The sequence below is a fragment of the Spathaspora passalidarum genome (assembly GCF_000223485.1).
Source record: "Spathaspora passalidarum NRRL Y-27907 unplaced genomic scaffold SPAPAscaffold_2, whole genome shotgun sequence".
NCBI lineage: Eukaryota > Fungi > Ascomycota > Pichiomycetes > Serinales > Debaryomycetaceae > Spathaspora > Spathaspora passalidarum.
In genome coordinates, this window is record NW_006767426.1 from 784,277 (window position 1) to 810,765 (window position 26,489).

A 26,489-nucleotide genomic window follows, 5' to 3' on the forward strand; every position below is an offset into this window, starting at 1 on the left:
ATTTTAACCGATATACATATATCGCGTTTTGGCGTGGAATTGATGCATTACCCCGCCACCGCTAGGGTACGCTACCTAGCGCAACCCAGTTGCTTTTCACCCCCTCCTCCTTATTTGACCCTTCCTGTGTTGGGAAGAAACAAAAAAAAATAGTCTAAAAAAAAAAAGTGATCATTCATTTATTTTTTTGTGATACTTTTTGTTTTTCGGATTGCAAGCATGGAAGTCAAGAAATAAACTGCAGATATAGCCCAATCAAAAGTCATCCGTTTGACAACTCTAATGCTTGTCCTATGGACTAATCTTGGCCGTTCTAAAACAATGACGTAATATCGTCATCTCAACCAATCACGAAACTTTACTTGCTTGCGTGTTTAGTTTTTAGTTACGACTTGTTCCATGTGTTGCCTCTGATTGGAACAATTTTCTCGTAAACTTATTATTAATAACAACTACACCCCCCATGTCCCGAGCAGCTCCCCGTGAATACAGTGGACATAACCAACGGTCATTTAATTGTAGAAAATACTTGATAGAAACAATAGACATTGTAAAACTGGGAATGAATTTATCCCTAAAAGGATATCACCCTGGTTTGGTAGCGTTGGGTGCAAGCAGAGCAACCAATGAAATTTCATTTTATTTTTTTAGGTAAGTAACAAATCTGGAGACGCTTGGTCAGGGTGGGGTGACAGGGTTTATATCCCCGTGAATGTCCGAGGGATGAAGTTGCATGGTTATGTCATTAGGATTAGATTGTTATGCAAAACTTTGACTCAAAATTGAATGATTATAATACATAACTCCGTGCAAATCGCATGACTTTGACACCTTGTGACGAGGGATTTCGCATTCATTCATAAACATCGGCTTTATTTCAAGATTCAACTTGATGATGTAGGCTTGGAATTTTTTTACGCACAGCCAATGGCAGAATATGTGCTAGGCTCAACCGTTAAACGGTTTTAAAGTTGCTCTCGGACTTGCATAGCGATCAACTGCTATTGGCTGCATGTGACTTGCCATTGTTTCTAGGCTTTGTGTTAAACATCTCCGTAACAATACGCGATTTCGGCTTCACGATATTGTGACATTTGATTATGTAATTGGTAACATTTATTATTGTGTTTGACTAAGAGAGAGAGAGAGAGGTCGGCATAACATTGTAGCAAGCCAAGTGGTATTCCCTATTTTATCGGATTATTTGTAAAGGTTCTATGCAGGCGTTATTTTGCAACCGGGTAGATTAGAAAGGACTGTTTCCATGTCTAATTTATTAGCACTCTTGTGCTTAGCTAAGGAAATGTATGTAACAAGGTTATGTTAACATGTCAGTCATGCTTAAATTCAAACTGATTTCAAACAGGTACAAATATCCTGAATCAATACATTATTGTAACCTAACTCAATATGATATCTCTACTACTATTATTGGGGGGTTTTATTGGTTTTTTTCATCAAAAGAAATTAGCAGAGTCTTCACGTCATTCGATTCTTTCGTTTGAAAGAACCAAGAGTATTTGCTATTCCATATTCTAAATTGAAATGTATCGTGTCGAATTCTGAACCGCAATGCACCCAGGTTAAAGGCGCGATTAGAATTTCTATTATGTTCAATATTGGAGGTTCTACAATACAGACTGATTTCAAATGATCCAGCTACTTCACTCCTGGATTTAGCAAAGCTTCATGATGGTAAACATGCAATTTCCACTCATGCTATGATTGAAAGATCACTTGATGTATCTGACCACTATACTATAACTTCCTCGTCACTCAATATAACTCAGCGCCATTTAATAGAAGGGAATTATCCAGAAAGTTACAAACGGGGAAAATTGGGTTTCTAAGTTAGTAGGAGTAACGCAAAGATAGGTAGCAACTCAAGGTATGCTGCAATCACTAATAGATTGAATGGCTGAGGGGCTCTCCTGTGAACAGGTATGGCATATTCTATTCACTTCGAAATGCAGTAGTGCTGGGTTTATTATTAGTTATGAAACTATCGATATGGGGGGTAAGACCCTTCATAAGTGGCTTTCTTTTTTTAATGTTTACGATTCAGAGTTATTGAATATATTGATGAAATATATGCAACTACAATTCTGGAAACCTGTTTCCTATTACAGATGTTGATACTAAAAGAACTGATAATAGAACTGATAGTATCTTTAACCTACCACTGCTGAAACCACTGTATATATAGGAATTTCCACTTTATTCACTACTTGTCAAATCTTCATTATAGTTATCCTTTTCAGGGTAATTAATCATTTGACTAGCATTACTAAATCTATCAAAAAAGCTCTCTTCCTGGAAGGGATAGCAGTTTCTAAATTTGCACTATGTAGTTCTTACAGTATTATACATCTTATGACATACAACACCCGTGTATAGATGTAATCTTTGGTGTCTTGCAGCAATTGTGCTACCAGTTTCCTAATTTTTCCCACCAAACCCGATAGAACAAAAAATCAAATTTTAACCCCGAAGTTGGTTGTCAAAAAATTTACAACCAAACAGATACAAACACAAGCAATAACGCCGTCATTTATAACTAGATGAACATCGATTTAACCCCTGTACATAGACACTGTCAGTATTAGATCAACCAATCGAAGAAAACGCGTCAATAGAGGAATATTTTAAGGGGTATGGTTGAATCTACAACCAATTCAAATAAAGCAAGTCCAACCAAGAATGGCAATGGTTCCAATAGATCACAACAGGATCGTCCAGCAGCGTTAGCGGCAGCACTTGCAGCAACAGCAAGCAAACCTGTCAAACGATACATCAATCCCTTCGTTATGGCGCCATACACAGCAAATCAAGTACAGCATCAATCATTGGATAGAAAGAGAAGCGCCACTGTGTCTTCGGTGGATTCAATCCCAATACAATCGGTTCTCAATCGTGAATTATACAATCCGTCCTCTGAAATGCATATACATACAGAAGGAGAAGAAGTGAATGATTATGGCATAACGGATTCCGATGATAAGACAGATACTGAAGACGCAACGATACGACCGGTACTAGGAGGGAAACCCAATTCATTAACTACACCTACATTAGAGCCCCATTTTGGATTTGGACGCCCACCAGTAGTGCGTAAACGAAGTGCCACTACCTCGATTATAGAAAATGCGTACTTCCCCGAGTTTGATTACAATGAAGAAGATGAGTATGATGACGACGAAGATGACGATAGACAAGATAATGCAAAGAGTCCCACCTGGTTATTGAGTGATTTGTTATCTAATTTAGGCTCAATCCGAGATACTGACGAGTATACCATTGTTGCTAAAGCGAATGACCTTGTGCTTTTATTTCAACAACATCCTAAGTTGAAAAATGAATTGGAAATTAAAACAGTATTGCCAAAGATCCAATTTATGTTATATCATCCTGTACTGGAAGTTAGAAGTTCAGGATACAGAATACTACGATATATGATTTCAAATTATGAAAGTTTGAGCTTGCTAATTCAGTCTAAATTGTTAATCTATCTAATTGTTAGTTTATCGGGAGCAAATTCAACTCTTGTGGAAATGGAGCAGGCTCTAAAGCTTATTCGTGAGTTTTTACATATAGATAAGGGTACTGATTTCTTATCTACTGGGGTCATAAAAGCGTTGATTGCAATTGTGGAAAGTGGTGATGATGAAAAGACCAATTATGGCCAGTCAATGATTGAGTCAATACCAGAACTGTTTAAGAATGTATGTCTTGAAACCATTTGCGAAATGACCATATTTAATCCGGAACTTGTTTTCCATAGTGGCGGGTTTAAAGTAATTATTAATTCAATTCTTGAAGGAAGTGTGGAAATATCATCAACATGTTTAATTATCTTGCTTAAACTTTGTGATTTTCAAAACTCCCGTAAATTTATCAGAAATGGATTTGATTTAGATTCACTTATTTCAATATTTTCAAACATAGTGGATGATGACGATAAAGTTAAGAAAGTTTCCAATTCCAAGTTACAAAAAATTTCGTTCTTGATTGCAACGTTACTAAAGAATTTCAATGGGCTAATTGCATTTTCCATTGAGAACTTCACCAGTATAAACAATTTAGTTATAAATCTTCATAAGAAAAACAGCAAGATACGAGACTTCATCATGGATATATTTCTCGATTGTCTTGGAATTCAAGTATTTCCTTGGTTGGAGAATTCAGCTATTGGTAATTCAATCACAAGGTTTAATGAATTTGTTGGTAGAACTAGTTATTCATTTACTTATCCCCACTTGAAACCTATTGAGCACGAGTTTGAACAACAAGTAGTTAATCATTATTACGGATTACTTGCATTGGTTCTTATAAGGAATGATATCTTTGATAGGTTGGTGGATATAATTGAACAAAACCTGAATGAGTCAAATACCAAAAAGGCTACCCTTCTTTTAACCCATTTATATGCAATGGCTAATAGTTTGTTACCACCAGAACTAATTCGTCCTAATATGTTATTACGTGATCTTTCCCTTCATGCAACATTTAAGATTATTACCAGAGACAAGTTCCAACCTAAACCTGACTACTTGGTGAATATGAAATCGACGATTAAGAAGATCAATATTGAATCCCGATACAATATTGATGACACTGAGTTTAAGACCAAGATTAACAATACCAAGATATTGACCATAAAGGAATTTGAAGAATGGAATTGGACATTGTTAGTCACGCTCATTCAAGGACCATTATCTAACCCAAAGCGATTTGACGAAGTATTGGAAAAGTATCCCAAGTTTTTCAAACGGTTAATGTCCTTTTATCGACCATTTAAATTTAGGTTTTCAAATACATCATTGAATAATCGAAACTCTATGAAGTATATCAATATTGGAACTCAATTACTCGAAATGTTCTTGAATTTGGATAATGGAACTAAATATTTGGCATCGAGTAAATTGTTGCCTCAATTGGCTGAAATTGTGGCCCAGGTTGATCCATATAGTGGTATATCATCCAAGGAGCCATTACTCAATAAGAAACGATTGGACTCAACTTGTTGTATGGGATATTTACGATTTATAGGTATACTTAGTGCGAAACCTAGTGGTATTCAAATGTTGGAACATTGGCAATTTTTCACATTGTTTTTACATATAATTGACCATAGCAGTGAATCCGAATCAAACAACTTATTTATCATCACCTTGTTTAAGAATGTTGATTTCACAATCAATTCCCGATTTAGAATTTTATTGGAACAAGCACTGAAAATATCAAATGTTAAGGTTAGAAGTTATTTATTAAAGCACTTGTATCCTAGTTTGATCAAAATTAAAGAATGTGAATCATTTATTATAAAGATTTTGGTGACTAGTAATTTATACGATTCCAATCACGATATTGCCATTAATACGGTTGATTTGTTGTACCTGTTTTACAGTGACAATGATTTTGCCAACTTGAATACATTAGTTGGATTATCTCCCTCAATTTCCGTTTTATCTCAATTCAAGAATGGTCGTTTACTTTTGATTCATTTCATGAAGATTCCAATTGGGTTTAAATACCTTGAACAATCAGGTTATATTGATCAAGAATTTAGTAAATGGGATGATATTACTGATTTCCAATATTTGAAAAAAGTGGAATTGCTAATCAAATATCAGTTGTTTCCGTTCTTGGGTAATTTTGAGGATCCGCAAATTAATGATTGTTCTTTATCTGTATACTTTTTCAAATATTTGCTAACTACTGAAGAAGGATTAGGTTATTTCAATCACGGTAAAGGTCGTGATTTCTTGGAATTGTTGATCAATTCAATTACCGATTCATTCGAGGCTATTAATACCAACGAAGAATACTTTGATATTGAAAATCAAGATGAAGAACATATTAATTATATTAATAAACTCAAGCAAAACTTGTGGATAATTGGGAACATTGCCCAGGGACATTATGGAATTCAATTGCTTGATCCATTGTATAATTTGAATCTTGACCATTCTGTGATTGATATAATCTTGGATAATTTCAATAATTGTCCCGTGTGGTCACTTAGAGGGGTCTGTTTCTTTATTATTGGTATGATATCAAGTACTAGCGAAGGGATTGAAATTTTGGATGAATACAACTGGATTAGTGTTTTAGATGAATATGAAAACAGTAAAGGATTAGCATATCCGCAAAGTCCCAATGGAATTTTCAATGTTGAAATTACTAATCCATATAGGGATACTCGATACTACCACATTTTCAATGTGGGTTCAACCACAACAGCACCCTCGTTATGGGGTATTTCTAACAATGAATCTGTGGACACTATTAGCACAGGCGAGGAGAGTGGAGAAGATTCTCTCAATGTTAAAGTGAATGAACGAGTGATTACCCTTTTACACCACTTGAATTCAATTCTAGCAAGCATTGAAAATAGAGCAATTAAGGAATTGAATCGGATGAAACAGGCAAGTCCTGAGTTGTTTAGTGACGTTGGGTTATTTCTTGAAGTCATTAAACTAATCGACAAGGGCAATTTCAAATTACAGAAACGTATATTTATATTTGGTTTATTTAATATGAAGATTTTGGAGAATTTGCTAAAGCCAGAAAGAAGAGGACTGTTTAGATGATTCACTTTTTGTCTAACCTACGTTTCTTCTTGGGGTTACTTGCACCATTTGAAGCCAACTTGTCAATACTACTGCCTTCATTGTCAACCAAAGGGAAATCAGTTCCACTATATTCATTCACAACACCGGAATTCTGGACATTCAATGGTTTGTATTTGGATGAAACTAAGTTTGGATAATGACGACGACACCAAGCTTCCATATCTTGAGGGTTGACTTCACTGTTTATCAAGTCGTCGTTTATTAAATCGGGTACCTTTTCATATAGAATACAATTAAGTAAATGTTTCTTGGATATAGGTGTAGTGTCGTCGAGGTTGGCCAATGGATCTAGCACTTTGGCCAACCTTGGAGCTGTTTCTATGATTTTCTTGATACGGGCTGATTCATCGGTAGTTTCGGATTGCTGCTGTTGTTGTTGTTGTTGTTGTTGTTGTTCGAGTTGGTCAAGGATGGAAAGGATAGCGTTGTTTCTTCGTATATAGTATGATAGGGTAATTCTTTGGTTCTTTTCCTTGTTGAATAGACTTGCCGAATTGGCATATGCCTTTTTATATCGGTCCAAGTACTTTTCGTAGATTTTGCCGTAGTCTTTTGTGGGTTGATTTTCCTCTGATATTTCTTCAGCAACAGGTACTTCCTCTTTAGAGTTGATTGGCTCGGTATTTTGTTGTTCTATTTTTTCTACAACTTCCTGTGGTTTCTGCTCTAATTGTTCGACTATTTCCGACATGTTTTCTAAATGTATTGCTAGGATAACCAAGAAGACAATGTTGGTGGTTGACTGGAGAAACTGGAAAAAAAGTAGTAACTAAAATGTCGCAATGAATAAACCAACCGCGACTTTTTTGAAATGTCTCGTCGCCAACAAACGCCAGAAATCAAAGACACACTTTTCAAAAAAGACGCGTATAAAAAACTTTAACTCATAACAATCAACTACTTAATCCACCCAACCAGATGTCAATCGTATCTCTTCTTGGTATAGAAGTCCTCAATAACCCGGCAAAATTTACCGACCCGTACGAATTTGAAATCACCTTTGAATGTCTTGAACTGCTCAAGGACGATTTAGAATGGAAACTCACTTATGTTGGTTCATCCCGTTCGCTTGACCACGATCAAGAGCTTGATTCTATATTGGTTGGTCCTGTTCCTGTGGGGATCAACAAGTTTTTATTCACGGCCGACCCGCCATCTCCGGAATTGATCCCTGCTAGTGAATTGGTCAGTGTTACCGTTATCTTGTTGAGTTGTAGCTATGCCGATCGTGAGTTTGTAAGAGTAGGATACTATGTTAATAATGAGTATGATACGGAAGAGTTGAGAGAAAATCCACCGGCCAAGATTCAAGTGGAGCATGTCGTGAGAAATATATTGGCTGAAAAACCAAGAGTCACCAGGTTTAATATTGTTTGGGATAACGAAGATGGTAATAGTGAACAATATCCTCCAGAACAAAATGTAGAAGAGGAAGACGAAGAAGAGGACGAAGAAGAGGACGAAGAGGAGGACGAAGAGGAAGAGGAAGAAGAAGAAGGTGAAGAGGATATTGACGTTGACATTGAGGGCGAAGAAGAAATACTGACTCCGGCAGATGATCCTCGGGGAGGAATTAATGGTGAGGAAGAAGTAGAAGAAGAAGAAGACATAGATCTTGAAGTCGAAGAAGAACCTGAAGGTGAGCAAGAAGATGCGGAGGAAGACGAAGCTAATACTCCGCGTGATAAATAGAATTTTATAGTTTCTCCAAAATAACCCTTTGTGTATTAATATCTATCTAATAGACCTTCATTATGTCGTAATTGATTCAAGTAGTCCATTTATGCATTGGCATAAGTGACTCACCACTTCCAAGTTAAACCCATGTTCCTGATTTTGCAATTTTCCTATCCATTTGTCGGGATGCCATTTGACACGTTCTTGTTTTAGCAAGTCTGACAATTGCTGTTGAGGCGATTTCACCATTTCGTAGAATTGCATGAGATTGTCCTTGTTAATCAAACTGATCAAGGTATCTTGTGGTATTCTTGTTTCGTAGAAATGTGGAGGTAATATAGGCAACTTAGGTTGTCCTTCTCTCGAAAAGTATTCTTCTCGTATACGATTCTCTCTTATTGAATCGACTGTATTGTCACATTCAAGATACGGATCACTAATTCGTTTGTCACCAACATGTACATCTTCGTCATCCTCTTCCATTATTCCAGCTGAGCTCATTGGGAATTCACCAATGATTTGATATTTCCCTTGTGGTTGTACCATGGGAGTATAATCATTGGCATTATACGCCTCTCGCAATTTTGAGTATCGATTGTTATTCACGGGAGTTTCGTATTTGAACTGAGGTAGTTTTTTCTGGACAAACTTGTATCCATTTATGGTTTGTCCGTACTCTTCATATGCAGAGCTATGCTTTGCTTCAGATTCTTCTTGATGTTGTTTGTTTTCCTTTTCTTCTTCTGGAACTGTCAATGGAGGTGTTGATGCTCTTGAAGTTGACGGCGTGGACAGTGATATTGGCATTTGTTCAAAATCTTCCTGTTCTCGTATTGGCTCTTCTTCGTCATCTTCATAGCGAACGTGCAGGGATGTTTTTGGTAATCTATCAACGGATGTCTTAATAGAATGCGCTAAATCTAGTAATACCTTCTTTGGTGTCGTTTCTTGTTTCAACTTTAACTTCTTTCTTCTTGGTTCATTAGGGCATGGCGTCGAATAATCAAGTGAACTGGTTGTAATATTGTGAATGTTAAATGATGACATGTTTTTCGAGTTTCCGGTGGATTCATTGCTATTTTGTGGTTCATTGTTAGGATAATTAGGTGTTAATATCATCATGCTGGGTGATTCAACATGCATTCGTTTTCTTGAATTGATATTCAGTGACATTATTTCATCCTTGTCATCAACGTCTGAATCGGTATCATTGGTAATTGTCTTGTTTCCATACGAGAATTCGTCGTCCTCGTCATCCTCGTCCTCTTCTTCATCATTGATATCATCACCTAATGGGTCTATTTCCACAAGTGGAGAAGATTCAATATGTAAATCATTTAATCTTCTCATTGGAGACATAAATGATACTGTGCTATTGGGGTGTAACGGTGTACTTGCAAATATATTGCCGTTGCTTCCGGAACTAGATAGTCTTGATTCTATACCATCGCTGTTTATAATCTTTCTAGGAGAGGGAGTTCTATTAGCTGTGGTGTCTTCTTCCTCCTCTTCTTCTTCGTCTTCGTCGCTTTGTAATATGCTGTGGTTATAACTGTCATCCAAGTCGGATGACGGTGCTGCCCGTTTCAGGTACCATGAGCCATTTCTATGCTTCAATGGGGTGCTGGTATTGTTGGTGGAATCTGTGTTGTGGGTACTATCTGATGGATGTACAAGGTTGGGTATGGGATGATCGTTCAATAGTACCATTTTTATCAAGACATAAGGCTATTGGCGATTTGTATTAGGTTCATGCAACTGGGGATATTGTTTGTATATGATTTCCTTAATCACCCCAAATATAAACAAAAGTTTTTTTCTTTATTTGTGTTACCCGGACTGGCGGAATTTTTTGTTGGTAGATTTGCTGCAAATGCTGCAGCGAATGTTTGATAAAAGAATGTGCGTCAATTTGAGCGACGTATATGTGAACCATACGTCAGAAGCGTTCCAGTACTTAGACGAGAAGTAATTAAGTTGTAGAAAAAGAAGTGTGAGGAGAGAACTTGTACCAGGTTTCGTGTTGTTTCAGTTTTGAGGCGGTTCAAGGCAATTTGTTTGTCGTTCGATGTCTTCTTTGGGATATATTTCAGGGAAACAGCCGAGCAAGATGTTTACCATGTATAGTTGGTAATAAATGGTTGATTTGTCTTGGATTTCACCAAGCCAATCCCGGTGCAAATTAATTAAAAAAGAATTTCCATGAAAATTCTGCCAAATCTTGTCAAATATATAGATATAGATATAGAATTTCATCTACTAAAAACATTCAACAAAATAGTCTAACTGATTCCGACTATACACACCAATTTATTGCAGATCTACAACACAACTATAACAATAAGCAAGCAAATAACCGTAAACAAGAAAATTTTTGTTTGCAGTGGCCAAATACATACATCTTAATGGCAAAGAGTATGAGAGTCTTGGGGAAGTCATCCCCATTTTGCGGTGTTCATGCTCTATACCATTCTCTATGTATAATCTACTGGATAATTCGGCTTAATATTGCTCCGTACTACCCAAGGCTGTGCAGCATTCCAGTCACGCACAACAGATTAAAAATATTTGACAGCAAGTTGGCAAGTAATGGAACATTCCAGAAACAGCGAGCCAGAAAATATACGTGTAGTACTTATATGCCAAGAATACCGCTTAGGTCGAGCCGAATTTGGCACTTTAGACAACTACGCTGCTTCATCAGATGACCACAGTTATTCGTGAAGACTGTGGCATCGATATCGACACCCGCGAATATGTAAACGCGACGAGATGATTCAAGTCACGTGCGGTTATGGAGTCTTGCTCGCTTGCGCTTGCGCCTGCGCCATGATCCGCATAATAAAAAAAAAAAGAAGTGCGTGATGAAATAATAAAAGTCATGAACATTTCCATTGTTTTCTTATCTATTAAAAATCACTATTTTTTGTTTTGCGTAATGAATGATGCGTGGCAGTTCACCAAATTGTGCGAAATAACCTTTTTTTTCTTCCGATAAGAATGGAATGGTAGCGTCCAGGAACAATTAGATCATTGGTGATGCATGCAGGATGAAATAATATCCCATAGATCCACTATGTATGTTTGGATGCAATCACGCACGTGCCTCTGCACATCCATGCAAGTCCCCTTAAGCTCTCATGTTTTTTCTTTTTTGAATTTTAATGGCTGCCTTTTGAGATATGGCAACACTTTTCCATAAATTACTAATTTAATTTCAAATTCCCTTCTTTCTTTGCTTTCTGCTTTTCCTATATATAAATCCAACTCCCATTTCTCCTCCCTGTTTGGGCAGATCACACTAGCTTATCCCTTCACCTACTATACTAGTTAGACCCACTAACTAAATTTTCTTTTAACTAGCGTTTTTACCACAAAAAGTTTCCTTTTTAAACTTACACCTAAGTTCATCCTTCCTTACACAACAAAGAGAACTTTCATTTAGCATTACACATTCAATGCTTAATCTTATACTATCGGTCCAATCTGCAGTACCCGATCTTTCCTTTATCGATATTACCCTTCTTACTTTTGAAGCAGTTTTAGAAGTTGTTATCATTTGCTTTGCTGGGTTTATTGCGGCCCATTCTGGAATATTAACAAACTCTGGTCAAAAAGTTCTTAGTGCTTTAAATGTGGACTTGTTTACTCCCTGTTTAGTCCTTTCCAAATTAGCTTCATCCTTGTCAATCAAGAAGATCGCTGATATCATCATTATTCCCATCTTTTATGCTGTATCTACTGGGATTGCATACTTGTGTTCAAGATTTACATCGTATTTATTATCATTAAATGAACCAGAAACCGATTTCGTGACTGCTATGGCAGTTTTCGGTAACTCCAATTCCTTACCGGTTTCATTAACCTTAACCTTGGCATATACTTTACCTGACTTATTATGGGATGATATTGAAGGCGATACTAATGATGGCGTTGCAAGTAGAGGTATTTTGTACTTGTTGATTTTCCAACAGTTGGGTCAAGTTTTAAGATGGTCTTGGGGATTTAACACCTTGCTTAGAAGAAGATCTCGTGTGGAATTGAATACTTATTACACCAAGAATGGAGTAATTATTCACCATGATGAAACCACTACTTTACTCAATGATGAGCAAACTCTTTACATGGATGGAAATACATCGCAAGATTCAAGTATCGAGCCACAACAAGGACAAGAGTCTGTTGTCACAATTGATCCTACTAAAGGTGACGAATTCCTTCCTTGGTATAAAAACATCAAGAATCTTCCATTCATTAAGCAATTCCTTGCCTTCATGAATCCACCACTTTATGCCATGCTTGTAAGTGTCGTGATTGCATCTGTTCCAGCATTGCAAAATGCATTTTTTGGAAATAATGATTCATTTATTCATAACACCGTGACTAAATCGGTTACTGCCTTAGGTAGTGTTTCCATCCCACTTATTCTTATTGTTCTTGGGTCAAACTTATATCCATCATCAGATATCCCACCAGCATCCAAACACTACAAGCGTATTTTGATTGGTTCCTTACTTTCAAGAATGATTTTACCTTCATTATTCCTATTACCAATCATTGCCCTTTGTGTTAAATTTATCAATGTGTCTATTTTGGATGATCCAATCTTTTTAATTGTGGCGTTCATTTTAACCATCAGTCCCCCAGCTATCCAATTGAGTCAAATCAGTACCTTGAATGAAGTTTACCAGAAGGAAATGGCAGGAGTCTTGTTTTGGGGATACGTTGTCTTGACCTTACCAAGTACTATTTTCATTGTTGTTTGCAGTTTGGAAGTTTTAAAGTGGGCTAGATAGTCCCAAGGAAGGAGTTGCTTTGATAAGTATGGTCTTTCTTTTGTTTGCATTTAATTCTTGCTCGTTAGGGATTAGTATTCATATGTTTATAGATTTATAAATGTCATTATAAGTAGTAATTAACGAATATATTGAATAACAGTAAATTGCATCAAGTGACCGCGTCCTATTGTCGATTATTAAAGCTTAAGCTCATGAATATGAATTTATTAGTATGTAGTGGTATATGAAAGGACCAAGCTTAGCTTCAGTCGACTTGTAGTGATCGCCAAAGGTCTTTGTACTGAGAAAAAAAAAATAATACAAAGACAATTACATAATTGTACATAAGATTGCTTTCTAACAATGTATAGTTATGAGCCAATAAGCATTTGTTCATTTAGGCTAATTTAACATAGAAGAGTTTACGAAGGCAGTATTCAATATATTTATAATTAACAACCAGCCAAACTCCCGTCAGCGAAGTAGAACGAAGCAACAAGAAATAGATGGCTTGCTGATATAGTTGAGGCAAACTGTGAAATACATGAGGCGGATTCGGGCATGAATTCTCCTACACACGAAAAAAATTTGTGCAGCAATTAATTTTTTTTTTATTTTTGTGTATTATTTTGCATACAATGGGGTTCAAAGCCAAGAGGATCTGGTGGGGGATCTTCCTCGTAATTAGAATGGACAAGGTACACACAAAATAATAGTACAAGATAATATTAGATAAGCGTGAATTTCAAATTCCGGGATTCCACATTTTGTTTGGAAATATCGAAGCAAGGTAGTAGCGAGAAACGTTTGAATTTCAGATCTTTTCCAAATGGAGATGATATTTCAAAGCCACCCATATTGCGTTTGCCCAACTTGGAACAATAATGCAGACGCCCGTTGTTCAAGAAGAACCTTAGATACGCTCCATTGTTACCTTCTCTAGATTGCTTAGAAGAAAATTCATTTTCTGATTTGACTAAATTTATAATTAGATAACCCCTAATCTAATGTATTAGTTATTATTCAATTTACGAATATTCTGGAATATAGTGTCGACCCATTGATAACATTCCAATCCCAGCTGAGAAAATTTCATCTGGGGTGGTGGTGTGTGTGTGTGTGGGGGAAGGGAAGATGAAAAATTTTCACACTCTTCATATTAATTCTGGGGTTAAACTAATTTTCATATTTTCATGTTCTTCCAAAAATTCTTACAATATCCCATTGAAACCTTCAAACTCCACTTTATCACAGCCATTACTCCACTCATTGAATTTCCATAACTCCGCTTCCACACGTGCCATTTATAATAAAGAGTTAACCCAAGATGCAGAATGCCACCTATTATCTATTGTATTTTTGACAGGGAATTGTAATGATCGAAATTCTTGGCAGGAAAATTTCGACCCTTAACCAGCTCTTTCCAGGTAAAAGAATTGACCTTGGACTAGATTCTAAATCGATACTACTTGATCGAGTAATATTACTTAGCCAAGATTATGCCCAGTAATAGCCCACGTTGTTAAATCTACCGTTGTCTCGGCTTATATCTGTAGTGATTGATTTCCTACATTATGCAGCGAAGCAAAAAAAGATCGCCTAAAATGTTTTACTTAGTTATGCATGATCTAACTCCCAAGCACTATGCAAGGCTCAACCATAGGTACACATGCACATATGACTAAAGATCTGATTCTAGAGCCCAAGTTTGTCTTCAACATAGTCTTCTAATGACTGTTGGCAGGTTGAACAGTCTTTTTTTTTCTTTCTCAACTTTAGTGAATCTACTAATTTTCACCCTGTGGAAATAATATATTTAGATTATTATTTTTTTGGGGGGTTATTTTTTTTCTCTTCAATTTTGTGGAACGGAGATGCACCATTGAAAGGCGGAAATAACACACCTGGTTCCGACGCATGAACCTCTACATAGTCAGCCTCAAGTTATAATTAGGCCATGGTCTGTTTTATTGTATATGCAAGATTATCTTACAATAATCGAGTTTGTACGAAATGCCTATGTAAGATATGGTTATGATCTTGGCACATGGCTCTCTCCTCCCCACCTGGAACGTCTCCGTATAGAATATACGGAAAAGCCACGATCAAACCTCAAATACTAGAAAAAATAACGTAATGTTACAAGTCAATGACAGCAACTCAAAGTGTTTATTTTGTTGATAAAACAATAGACGACAGCGTATAAATGTGTGATTTGCATACCTTATTTGTAATCGCGATGGATATATGTTATTCCGCCTCTTCACATTTAACCATGCATTCAGGTAATTTCCCCACATCCCGTTGATTCCGCAGTCAGTCATTCTCCTACTATACGGTGGGATCATAACACACCACCACCATGGTACTGTTTATAATTAATTATTTTTTAAAACATACCAGTTCTTTTTTTTTTTTGTGATAGTGCCGTAATGACTGAATTGGGATGAGGATATGCTATGCATGATCTTATCCTTTAGATGGAAAAGACCGATTTGCCATTTTGCCATTTTAATTTAGATTGGTTGTAGGGGCAAAATTAGACTAACGGAACTAAAGCTAAAGCGGAGATCGAAGGTTACTAAAAATGTTAAATGTCAAGTGACAGTGAAGTTGACCTATAATGAAAAATAGAACAAAAGCCTAAAACAAAGTATAATATTATGTGAAAATAAATCAAAAATTTAAACAATCGACAAAGAAGGTAAGCTACACAAACAAAAAGTCATTCATTGTTTGATGGAGAGGTTGCTTTTTTTAGTAAGGTTTCAAAAGAAAAAAGCCAAAGTTTTGACGAAGAAGGAATTAAATTACACTACTTCTGTTTCTTAACCAGAGATTTACTAGGGCTATAATACAAGAGATCTTCAGACTTTAAGTCATTCGTTTTTCTTATTTTCTTAACCTAGCAGTCAGTGAACTAAACAATTAAAAAAATAATAGGCGTCTTTATGCTTTTATTTTTTTATGCTTTTTTTTTTTTCATATAGGAGAGTGTGCATTGAACTTTTACTGAGGCTAAATAATATTTGTAAGAATTATTAATAAAAGAAAAAAAAAAATTAAAAATTATGTATCCAAGCAAAGACGGAGAAAGTAGTTAAAAGTTTAAACATTTTTTAAGGGTTTTTTTTCCGATTCCTTCTATCTTGACCAAAAGCTCAGAACCGTTCGAACCCAAATCCTGTTATTGATTCCATCTTTTATAACATCTACCCTAAACATATATTAGTAACAATAGGCATTGATGGAAACGAATACATCTGAAACAGATCATAATAACAACAACAGAGAGTTCTCACCTTTGTTGTATCCTTTGCAACAGACCACTAACCAATCGCAGCAGCAGCAGCAGCACACTCACCACCACCACCAACCCCCACAGCAACCACGCCAGCCTCCAGTGACAAGTCCCAACAGTTTGAATGAGATTATTCTAGGCATGAGCGAAATGTCGTCTCCTACAGTACCGTCAACTTCATCTTCAAATCTGAAGCTCACACCACTGGGGTACAACCTTATACATTCCGAGACATCAACTAGTGGAGGAAGCGTGACTACTCCTAACAGTGGCAACCCACCTAACCCCTTCACTGGAGGAAGTGAAGATGGCAGTATAACTGCTGGAATATCAACCACTAATGTGAATGCAGTGACCACTAATACATCTGCAAGTATTATTGCAAATCCTGCTGTTCAAGCTGCAGTCAACGCCAATGCGATTGCATTTGGCGAAAAGGCAAAACGTAGGAAGCATAAAAATTCAAAACTAGGATGTCCAAATTGTAAGAAGAGACGAGTTAAATGTCTGGAGGATTTACCGGCATGTATGAATTGTCGGAAACATAAAGTTAAATGTGGATATTTGGACTATACCGAAGAGCAACTAGAAGCTTTGCGAGAAATGAAGGCTCAAAATGAATCGGATGATGACATAGTAATACCGACATCAACCAATACTACCATCGCAGTGGCCGTACCAAAATTAACCAAAATTAAAGCTAAACCAAGAAGTAATTCCATGATGTCCAGAACTCCATTTTCAAACACCAGTTTAAATACGACAACTACAACTTCCACCACAGTTCAAACAGAAGAAGAGTTTGAAGAAACTTTCGATATAAACAGTGAACAATCATATCCAGCAGTTTCCTACCAGACAATCACTCAAGATTTTGATAATTTATTAAGTGACGAAACTGTTGATGAATTACCAATTATCTACCCTGTATATTCCTTTAACGACTTAAGTCAAAATCATTCACATCCCCATAACAACAGCAACAACAGCAACAGCAATAGCAACAACAGCAACAACAGTAACAACAACAACAACAACAACAAAAACTTCCATAATTTTGGCCGAGACCGATCTCAATCCCATCCATTGTCATATAAACCAAAATCAAAACTTAGAATTAATGCAGCATCCGTATCCCATGCCCCTCTCGTTACAGGTAAAGCGGGTGATCCGCTCCCAGGGGCCATCCATTTGCAACAAACATTCACTCATATCCAACGTCAAGAAGTCGATTATTGGAACTTGTTAGTCAAAATGGTCACTGCCGCCGGTCCCGTCATTCAAAAGGGAACTGCTTCATTACAAGATATTCGTATGATTTACCGTACCTGGCTTAATTCATTCATTTACAAAGGTTTCAATTCTCAACTAATGTTCAATGTATTAATTAACTTAACCACAAATTTCCTTATTTCCAATAGTTTTCAAGAATTATCACGGTATTTAACTAAATTAAACACCTATGAATCCGTAGCCCGGGCAGAAAAGTTATCTAATGAAAGATCCATTTGCATTGTGAAATCATTCAAATATTATGCAAAAGTTATCAAGGATTTACGTATATTGTTGAATACCAATGAAGATCCTGATTTAGTTGGCTCGGTATCCTATATTCTTAGTCTAATGTCAATCTATGATCCTGAAGCAACTTTGAATTCCATGTGTTGTTTTAGAGACGGGTTGTTCAGTATTTTAACATATAACTACAACTCCATGATTAAAATCGGGATCATACCTACATTGATCCCAGTACATTTGAAATTGATGACCAATATAGTAAGGTCAGTTTATTTACCGAGCTATGATCCCACATTTTTGACCGAGTTCCAACAAATGTTGTCTCGATTCGGGGATATTGTCATGCCATTACTTCGTCACGATGACGACGACGACGATGACGAAGACGAAGATGAAGAGGACTCACCTACACGGACATTACATATGTTCATCCAGACCAAGTTCAATGACTTGGTTGAATTCACTAAGGATACTATAGCCACCTACATTCCTATGATCAATGGGCATTTACGCAATGTTGACTTACAACAAGAAATCCTTTATGACATGTTGTACCGTTGGGTAAGAATGTTCCCGGCTAAATTAATCACAGTAAGAAGAAATTCCGATCCATTAGAAGCAGTTCTTTACTTGTTCTACAAAGTATTTAAAAAGGCATTATATGCCATGTTTCCCCAAGTGAAGTTCTTTTTTTTACGTGATTTCGACAGTCCATTAATGTTGGATGTTTTCTCAGGAGACCACGATCAAGACATTTTTCTTCACATGTTGAGTAACCCTAATGTGAATAGCTTGCCTATTGAGCTATACGAACCAATAATTGAAGAGTTGAAAGTGATGTCATCATATTTGATTAGAATGATTACGTTTTTCCAAATGAGATTGAACTTATTGTATAGGTTTATGGTGTATGAAGAAGTTCCCAAGGAACGATTCAAAATTGATAATGTCAAACAATGGAGAAATACCATTCAAGACATAGCATTCACCAGGTATGAATTCAATCAAGTTATTGGTCTAGAAGAAGTTCAAATTAAATCATTCATGGGCCAATTGATTCGTCGCGAGAACTATCCACGGTTAGGGGCAAGCTCAGTGAGTAGTGTTAACAGTAGTGACTATATTGATGTGGATGTTGATTTTATGACATTGCAAGAATCGGGATTGCTTGCTAATGATTATAACATCATGACATCGGTTTGAAGTTTATAGAATATGTAGAAACTATGATAATAGCGAGCGTCAGGAGTATCAAACAAATGCGTAAAATAGATTTACAATGTGCGTCGAACCAAGTTGCGTTAAGCTTCACTATTGGTGTGTATTATATGTAATGGGTGCAAATTGTACAAGTATAAAGTTGAATCAAAGTGCGTTTCAAGATTAAATTACAAATCGGAGACAAACTATTATTTTTTTACATAAGATTTGCTTTTTACCGTATATTGAACTAAATGCGGCGAAAACACATATCATTCCACTTGTCAAATAATTACAAATAAGGCATGACAGTCCAAGACGCCTCATAGAAGAATCTGCTATGAATTTATCCTGCTGCGGGTTATGTCACGCCATGGGAATAGTAATGTAATCAACCTAGCCAATATAGATATGTTATCAACAAGCCATACAGTAAAGCACAACCATACAATTGCGTAGTGAATACAAATATGTGCAGAGAACATAACCTGAAACAAACCTTTTGCCAGGGTCGTGCAAATCATCCCAAAGTTTTTTGATCTTGCTCGTTCCAGTTTTGTTTTTCTGTTGTTGAACGGGCGGGCAACTGTAGCAGTGACAGGTTAGTAAAAAAAAAAATAAAAAGAAATCGTGACAAAAGGATTGTGAAACAGAGTGAATTGACAAGTTTGTTGGCATAGCAATATAGACCAAGGGTATACAGAAACAAGAACCCCACGCTTTAATCCAGTTACATAGACCAACTAGGACATATACATTACACTGCACCTACTTTTATTTCCCATAATTTTGATACATTAACACAAACACCATGGCTGACAACACCGACGACTATTCCTACGATTATGAATATTTATACAAGATTGTCTTGATTGGAGACTCTGGAGTTGGTAAATCCAACTTGTTATCCCGATTCACCCGTGATGAATTCAATTTGGAATCCAGATCAACTATCGGGGTTGAATTTGCTACCAGAACATTGGAAATTGATGGCAAGAGAGTCAAGGCCCAAATTTGGGATACTGCGGGACAAGAAAGATATAGAGCAATCACCCTGGCTTACTATCGTGGTGCTGTTGGTGCATTAATTGTGTACGATATTGCCAAGACTGAAAGTTATGAAAGTGTTTCCAGATGGTTGAAAGAGTTGAAGGAACATGCTGATTCAAACATTGTTATTGAATTGGTGGGTAATAAATCCGATTTGGACCATTTAAGAGCTGTTCCAACTGAAGAAGCCAAAAACTTTGCACAAGAAAACAATTTGTTATTCATTGAGGCTTCTGCATTGAGTAGTGATAATGTCGACTTATCCTTCCATCAATTATTAAAGAATATTTACGAGATGATTTCCAAACATCAATTAGACACCAATGAACAAGGAGGCGTCAATAAGCCAACCACGGCCGGTGGTCCAACTATCTCATTGACTCCTGCACCACAGCTGAAAAAGAATAAGAATAATGGAGGATGTTGTTAGTTTAGCTTGTGTATTACTTATATACATTTTTTTTTCTTAACTATGCTATTTTCTTGAGTTTACCCTTGACGCTCACTGGTGTTTTCAAAGGTCGTGTTGTTCCCTTACCTTTAGCACCACTAACTCGAGAACTCACAGGAACAACTGGTGAACTTTCAATAGACAAACTAATAATTTGGTCTCCTCGTAATATAATCAAGCCAAGATTTCGCTTGTCTAATACCACATCTTTGCTAGTACCACTGGTGGCACCCGCACTGTTATTCTTTTTCAAATTCGCCCATGACTTTTTAGTAATCCTTGATTCTATAGTGTCAGAAATAACCAAATTAAGATGGGAATCAAATGCTAATAATGTGCCAATATATGTCCTGTTATCGATTGTGATTATTCGAATTCGATAATTTATTAAATCAGACATCTTTGTCTTTTTCGTGATTGCTATATTCTGACTGCTCATTATATACTTCTTGCTATTATGACTGATTGACTGATTGAATCCACCTGATTCACCTGGCGCTTTCACTTGCTGAGCTTGTCAATATTCCATCTCTGTGTTGTGTAAGAAAAGCAAAAGAAAAAACTAACAAGGGTCGTGTAGAACACAATCCAACAAATTGATTGTCCTGGCTCCCCCATGCTGGCAAAAAAAAACATAAACAAGAATATTTCACGTAGTTTCTAAAGGGGGTAAACACGTTAATTTACAATGTCCAAAGAAGAAGCATTGAAGAAAGTAGAAGAAGGTGAGGCTTCTGAAGCTACAGAAGTCGAAGAAAGCAAGGTGGAAGAATCAGCCGAAGCTAAGGAAGACGACGACAGTAAGAAACGTAGTGGTGATTCTGACAACAAGAAAAAGAAGAGAAGAAGAAGACAATATGACGATGACGTTCCTCCTGAATCTGAAACCAAGCCTGAGCAAGAAGAAGAGGAAGGTGAAGAAGGATCAGGCGATGACGACGAACCGGAAGAAGAAGCTGATGAAGAAGACGACTTGTTGGAAATTGATGAAGCTAATATTATCACTACTGGTAGAAGAACCCGTGGTAAAGTCATTGATTTCGCCAAGGCTGCTAAGGAATTGGATAAAGAACAAGGAACTATCCAAGAAGATGGGGAAGAAGAAGAAGAGGAAGAAGATAGTGAATTTAAATAGAAGGTGTGTACATTAGGTGTATATTAATAAAGTACATTAATAAATTGATACAGCACAGTAACATAAGCACGTTGACTTAAGTGCCTGGTTAAAAGATGTTGTAGGGGAGCAATATGAGTGAGCTATTTTCAAAACCAAGGACTTGATGCACCAAGACGCGTAAATCCACGGGATTTGAATTGAATACATACCCCTCATGCGTGCAGTAGCCTTACATCACAACAACCAAATTTACTTGGATACTATTAAATAGAAACAGTTGTACAAGTATTTGTTGAAGAAAATCTTCAGAGATAATCTTTCCCATCACGCAAGTTCATAACGGGTATATTTCTACGAAATAGTTAAATGTCTATGAGGCACACCGGTACATCTTCTCTAAAAAAGCAATAATTCATCGGATTTGAGATAGCTTATTAAGAATGCATATCATCCCTTCCATGTCCAGACACGCCACAACATAACTACTTATTGAAAGCTGTTAGGTTTTACTTGTCAACGATTATAGACAAACAATCTTACAACTGACATTCGAACATATCTATCACGAATAAAACTATTGAAAAAACATCTATAAAACGACTATTATTAAAGAAAACCAAACGAGTTGATTCATCAAGGTAAAAAACTGAAAAAAAAATTTAAAAAAATTAAAAACCGTAACGAACCGATAAGCATCTTGAACTCAACATCATCAAACTGTGCCCCTACTGTCTCTTTTTTTGTATTTTTAAAATAAACTTTTATGAACTTTTTTTTTTGGGATTTTTGAATAATTGAATACTAACATGAGGACATGTAGTATGGATTAGCATATCCTACATATCCAACATGGCTTGGTGGTGGTGGTCCCACATACTGTACTGCAGGATCATTGAATTGGAAACTATAATTGTAAACTGGTGCTGGAGGAGGGGGAGGTGGTGGTAACATTCTTTGCTGGGATGGCTGAGGAATTCTCTGTTGTGGTTGCTGGTGTTGGCCCCAGGAGGATTTCAAAGCATAATACTTTTGATCATACTCGGGACTGGATGGAATTGATGAATATGAACTGTGTGGTCTGGTGATTGGCGATGAATTAAGTTGAGATCTTGGTGATGAGGAACATGGCGAGGAAATTGAAATGGGAGAGTTGGAAGCAGATGGAGCATGTGAATACTTCTCCAACCAAGTTTTCCAACATTCTTCTAACGTCAAGATATTAGTCTCAAAATTGACAACATTTAAACTCCATTTGACATATTCCAACCATTCCTTTTCCATTTTGTTTAATTTTAATAAATCTAATCCAGTAGCTCCACACCAGGACTTATTAGTAAATGTATTGTCATCATTAAATTTATTGGCCAACACTAATGAGACCACTAAATGATTAAATATTTCTTGTTCAGTCAAGACTTTACTGGTGATGGAGGCATCACTGGAGAATCTCTGGTTCATATATTCCAAAGCAATAATGATCGTAGATTTAGGTAATCTGGTAGCAAATAACACTGACACAATTAATTGTTCAAATTCTAAACTTGGATTTCTCGATTGCTTCAACATGCCAAATCCACACCAGGATAAGAAACTCGCCATTTGGTTAAGATTATATTCTAATACGGAATTAATACCGCCATTTACAGCCGGTTGTTGCTCCTCTTCATGGTTAATAACAGGAGTGTAAACTGATTGGTTGTACACTTGTTGTGGTGGGGCAGCAACTTGCTGGTAAGAATATAAGGAATGGGAAGGGACATGAGTTGGTTGTGGTTGGTAGTACGAGTTGTAGTGTGCTGATTGTTGTGGTGGTGGTTGTGGTGGTTGCTGTTGAGGTGGTAAATAAGAACTAGTTCTGTGGCCAGCCGTACCCAATCCGTGGAGTGGATATTGGTGGTGAGGATAATGAACTTGGTACATAGTAGCAGTTAGCTAGCAAAAAGTTTTCCTGACTCAATAAAAAGGAAAGGAAGTAGTAGTAGTAAAATAAAAGGTAAAAACGAAAACTTAATGAAAAGCTCGTTTTAATAACAACGTGCGTAGACTTTGAACTGGTGGCAGTAGTAGTAAGTTGTTTATCACCGAAAAAAGTATTCAGTGTATGTTTAGGCAGGTAGGGGATAAGTTAATATGTCCTTGATTTGCTTAGCATGTACACTTATTTTGTGGTAATGAGATATATCTAGGTGGATACTTTAATAGACACTGTGTGGTAATGTGTATATTGGTCAGACCCGTTTCGTACTCTAACAAGTTCTCAATCCGTCGGTTGTTGGGGAAGAGGTAGTGGTTGTGATTTTCTCTCGCTTTCGCTGTTTCTCTGGCTCGTCTCGTATATGTGAGAGTGGGTCAAGAGATTCAAGTGAAGTGTAGTGAAGTTTGAAAGGCTGATCAAAAAAAGTTGTCTCTTGAAAGAAAAACTTTTTTATTTAAATTAGCAGTACCAAAAAAAAAAATTTTTTAATTCAAAAAAGGGAGAAGAAAAAAAATTTTATATTTGTGGTATAAATTCAATTTAAACTCGATTTTAAGTAGATTTTTGTTGCTATTTTTGTCAAATGCCAAAGCAAACACGTGAAATAGATGTCTGAAGTTACTACTTAACGTATTAAACACATATGATATGATATCATATCATAGTATTTTGTTGTGTTTACACTACATAACTTGAACCAGCCTAGTTCAGGGTTTTTTACCGAAATTGCGTATTAACAACACACAACAGCAAAAAAAGAAAACTTACTCTGTTTCTTTTTGTGTCATTTAGGTTGATTTCCTTTTGAGTCTTTTACGAAAATATGAAAATTTTTTTACCAAAGCATTTTAGGTTGTATGCAGGTTAATTGTTGGAATGTTAGCGCTAACAATTAAAATGTAGAAAAAGAAATTTCTGTTGCGGCCCAGACTTTTCTTTTTTTGGCAGTGTGTGCTTTGTTCTCGCCAGGTGGACACGACCTTATTCAGGAATGTTCCCGCTTAGAGACAGGACCGTATAGTGGGTTGCGGTTCGTTTCTTTGCCATGTCACATTGCAATACATGACCTTTGCCGGTACGACAGGAACTTAAGTTACAAAAAAAGCAATAAAGCAAAATTTACATGACATACATCATAATATTAACTCATCCCATTCCCGAATAGCATCCGTTTACTATGCCGACTGTGGTAATCGCGCCTAGTTTGTTGTAAACTGTTGCTTTTTCTAAACCCCGTAATAAGTTTAGTTCCAGAGAATCTAGACCCCTCGTGCCTCGGGATTATTTATTTTTATTAATTTTTTTTTTTCTTTTCCTCTTGTTTGAATTTCCCACTTTTTTTTTTTATAGTAAGGTGTACCAAAAATTATATACTCCCTATTCGCTGGGATAAGGGCTTATGAGCGTAGAGCACACCACGAGACTACGAGATAACACACATGCGTGACTTAAATTGTGAACAAGGGGGTTGCCTTGGTACTAGGGGATAAATTGTAGATTTCATGTCATTCAAATTCAATATCCATGACATGATAACAATGTTTCGCATGGTGATATCCCCTCTCGCCAGCCCCTCTTGTAGAATGTTTAGGTAATTGCCACCTAAGCTTTTTCGTATAATTAAACATTCGCATTGGCAATAATTCACATAGCAATTACTTATTAGCAATATTGCCCTATTTGCGTAATTTGCATAAACCACACATAACAATTAAGACAATGCGTGACCAATACCTAACTTGTCCTATTACGTAGCCAAGATCTTTGTAGTTTGCAGTTGGCGCAACATTGAGTAGTGCGAATTTTTTTTCCTGTATACTGGATTTTGCATCCATGTAATTGCTAATATTAGTGACGTGATTGGGTATACATTTAATATTGAATTATAAATTCTAGAAATGTTAACTATTGGCTATATGAAACATACTGTTACAGCATCTTATATGACCTGTTGGACTATGTAATTTCCTTAAATCTTGAAGAAACATAGTTGTGTTTTGGGGTTTAATTCTGCCTAATTAAGACTTCAGCGTAAATATGTGATTGTTCAGCTAGACAAGTAACCCAGATTTAATTACAGAAATTCGATTATATTGATATTATATTTAATATACAAGTGTATACTATGAACCAGTAGTGGTGTTGGCTGGTCAACTTTTTTTTATGGCATTTGCCCATTGGATCAAGCACTCCAATAAGCTTGAAAATGTAAGTATGAAAGCAACATTCGGCAGATGTCACTTTTCCTTATTTTCTCCCAATGGTTGTTCTCAATATAGTGCCTCTATTAGTTTTGTCTATTACGCCTGTCAAAATACAAGAGAGTAAGTTACTTGTTCTATTCGTCTTTGATTGAATTAAAGAACGAGCCAATACTTGAAATATATACTTCTAACATATTTGATAATTTTGGAAAAAGAAGATACATGAAAAATAGGATAAACATGTGATGCTTTTATTCCTTCTTTATGTTGTTCATTTTATACAATTATTCAATCTATATATATAATGGCTGTTTCAAATATTTACCACCGAATGCAAAAAAAAAAGAAATACATCAATAACACAGAATGTAATAGATCAATGGCTTCCGACTTGGATATACTAGATGCACTTTTGAAATCCGCAAATAAACATGAAATAGAGTGTCAAAAGGAACTTTAAAGGGATATAATGGAACAAAAATAGGTGATAAGTGTTAATGAAATATGCAAAATTCATCAAATTTCTTTTCTTGCTTATTATGGGTATTTTATTTCAACGACTTATAGTTTTCCTTGTATACTT

At 36.3% G+C, this 26,489-nt stretch overlaps 12 protein-coding genes across 12 annotated transcripts; 7 read left to right on the top strand and 5 right to left on the bottom strand. All coding sequences in view use genetic code 12, as the record gives it.

The window, feature by feature from the left end:
* Positions 1 to 1,842: 1,842 nt before the first annotated feature.
* On the top strand, positions 1,843 to 2,382 carry SPAPADRAFT_59437 (uncharacterized protein; the record flags this gene model as incomplete). The annotated part of the gene is made up of 1 exon (XM_007373545.1): positions 1,843 to 2,382. One exon carries the CDS (start codon positions 1,915 to 1,917, stop codon positions 2,134 to 2,136), a length of 222 nt encoding a protein of 73 aa, XP_007373607.1.
* Positions 2,383 to 2,654: 272 nt separating this feature from the next.
* TSC11 (TORC2 complex subunit) lies at positions 2,655 to 7,379 on the top strand (the record flags this gene model as incomplete). The annotated part of the gene is made up of 2 exons (XM_007373546.1): positions 2,655 to 3,184; positions 3,212 to 7,379. The coding sequence occupies 2 exons, from the start codon at positions 2,655 to 2,657 to the stop codon at positions 6,591 to 6,593; spliced, it is 3,912 nt and encodes a 1,303-aa protein (XP_007373608.1).
* SPAPADRAFT_133687 (uncharacterized protein) lies at positions 6,595 to 7,326 on the bottom strand (the record flags this gene model as incomplete). The annotated part of the gene is made up of 1 exon (XM_007373547.1): positions 6,595 to 7,326. One exon carries the CDS (start codon positions 7,324 to 7,326, stop codon positions 6,595 to 6,597), a length of 732 nt encoding a protein of 243 aa, XP_007373609.1.
* A 142-nt stretch (positions 7,380 to 7,521) lies between the features above and the next one.
* On the top strand, positions 7,522 to 8,393 carry ASF1 (nucleosome assembly factor; the record flags this gene model as incomplete). The annotated part of the gene is made up of 1 exon (XM_007373548.1): positions 7,522 to 8,393. The coding sequence occupies one exon, from the start codon at positions 7,554 to 7,556 to the stop codon at positions 8,325 to 8,327; it is 774 nt and encodes a 257-aa protein (XP_007373610.1).
* SPAPADRAFT_59439 (uncharacterized protein) lies at positions 8,345 to 9,781 on the bottom strand (the record flags this gene model as incomplete). Its single annotated transcript, XM_007373549.1, has 1 exon — positions 8,345 to 9,781. A coding segment is annotated over one exon (757 nt), but the record flags the coding sequence as incomplete, so codon positions are not given.
* A 1,784-nt stretch (positions 9,782 to 11,565) lies between these two features.
* SPAPADRAFT_59440 (uncharacterized protein) lies at positions 11,566 to 13,251 on the top strand (the record flags this gene model as incomplete). The annotated part of the gene is made up of 1 exon (XM_007373550.1): positions 11,566 to 13,251. The coding sequence occupies one exon, from the start codon at positions 11,771 to 11,773 to the stop codon at positions 13,106 to 13,108; it is 1,338 nt and encodes a 445-aa protein (XP_007373612.1).
* Positions 13,252 to 16,541: 3,290 nt separating this feature from the next.
* Positions 16,542 to 19,112, top strand: ECM22 (Ecm22p; the record flags this gene model as incomplete). Its single annotated transcript, XM_007373551.1, has 1 exon — positions 16,542 to 19,112. One exon carries the CDS (start codon positions 16,542 to 16,544, stop codon positions 19,110 to 19,112), a length of 2,571 nt encoding a protein of 856 aa, XP_007373613.1.
* A 653-nt stretch (positions 19,113 to 19,765) lies between these two features.
* On the top strand, positions 19,766 to 21,113 carry YPT31 (Rab family GTPase; the record flags this gene model as incomplete). The annotated part of the gene is made up of 1 exon (XM_007373552.1): positions 19,766 to 21,113. One exon carries the CDS (start codon positions 19,921 to 19,923, stop codon positions 20,587 to 20,589), a length of 669 nt encoding a protein of 222 aa, XP_007373614.1.
* Positions 20,630 to 21,049, bottom strand: SPAPADRAFT_134699 (mRNA splicing protein; the record flags this gene model as incomplete). The annotated part of the gene is made up of 1 exon (XM_007373553.1): positions 20,630 to 21,049. The coding sequence occupies one exon, from the start codon at positions 21,047 to 21,049 to the stop codon at positions 20,630 to 20,632; it is 420 nt and encodes a 139-aa protein (XP_007373615.1).
* On the top strand, positions 21,105 to 21,833 carry SPAPADRAFT_59452 (uncharacterized protein; the record flags this gene model as incomplete). Its single annotated transcript, XM_007373554.1, has 1 exon — positions 21,105 to 21,833. One exon carries the CDS (start codon positions 21,299 to 21,301, stop codon positions 21,743 to 21,745), a length of 447 nt encoding a protein of 148 aa, XP_007373616.1.
* Positions 21,834 to 22,277: 444 nt separating this feature from the next.
* CLG1 (Clg1p) lies at positions 22,278 to 24,101 on the bottom strand (the record flags this gene model as incomplete). The annotated part of the gene is made up of 1 exon (XM_007373555.1): positions 22,278 to 24,101. The coding sequence occupies one exon, from the start codon at positions 23,645 to 23,647 to the stop codon at positions 22,529 to 22,531; it is 1,119 nt and encodes a 372-aa protein (XP_007373617.1).
* Positions 24,102 to 25,375: 1,274 nt separating this feature from the next.
* On the bottom strand, positions 25,376 to 26,152 carry SPAPADRAFT_59454 (uncharacterized protein; the record flags this gene model as incomplete). The annotated part of the gene is made up of 1 exon (XM_007373556.1): positions 25,376 to 26,152. One exon carries the CDS (start codon positions 25,535 to 25,537, stop codon positions 25,379 to 25,381), a length of 159 nt encoding a protein of 52 aa, XP_007373618.1.
* Positions 26,153 to 26,489: the final 337 nt, after the last annotated feature.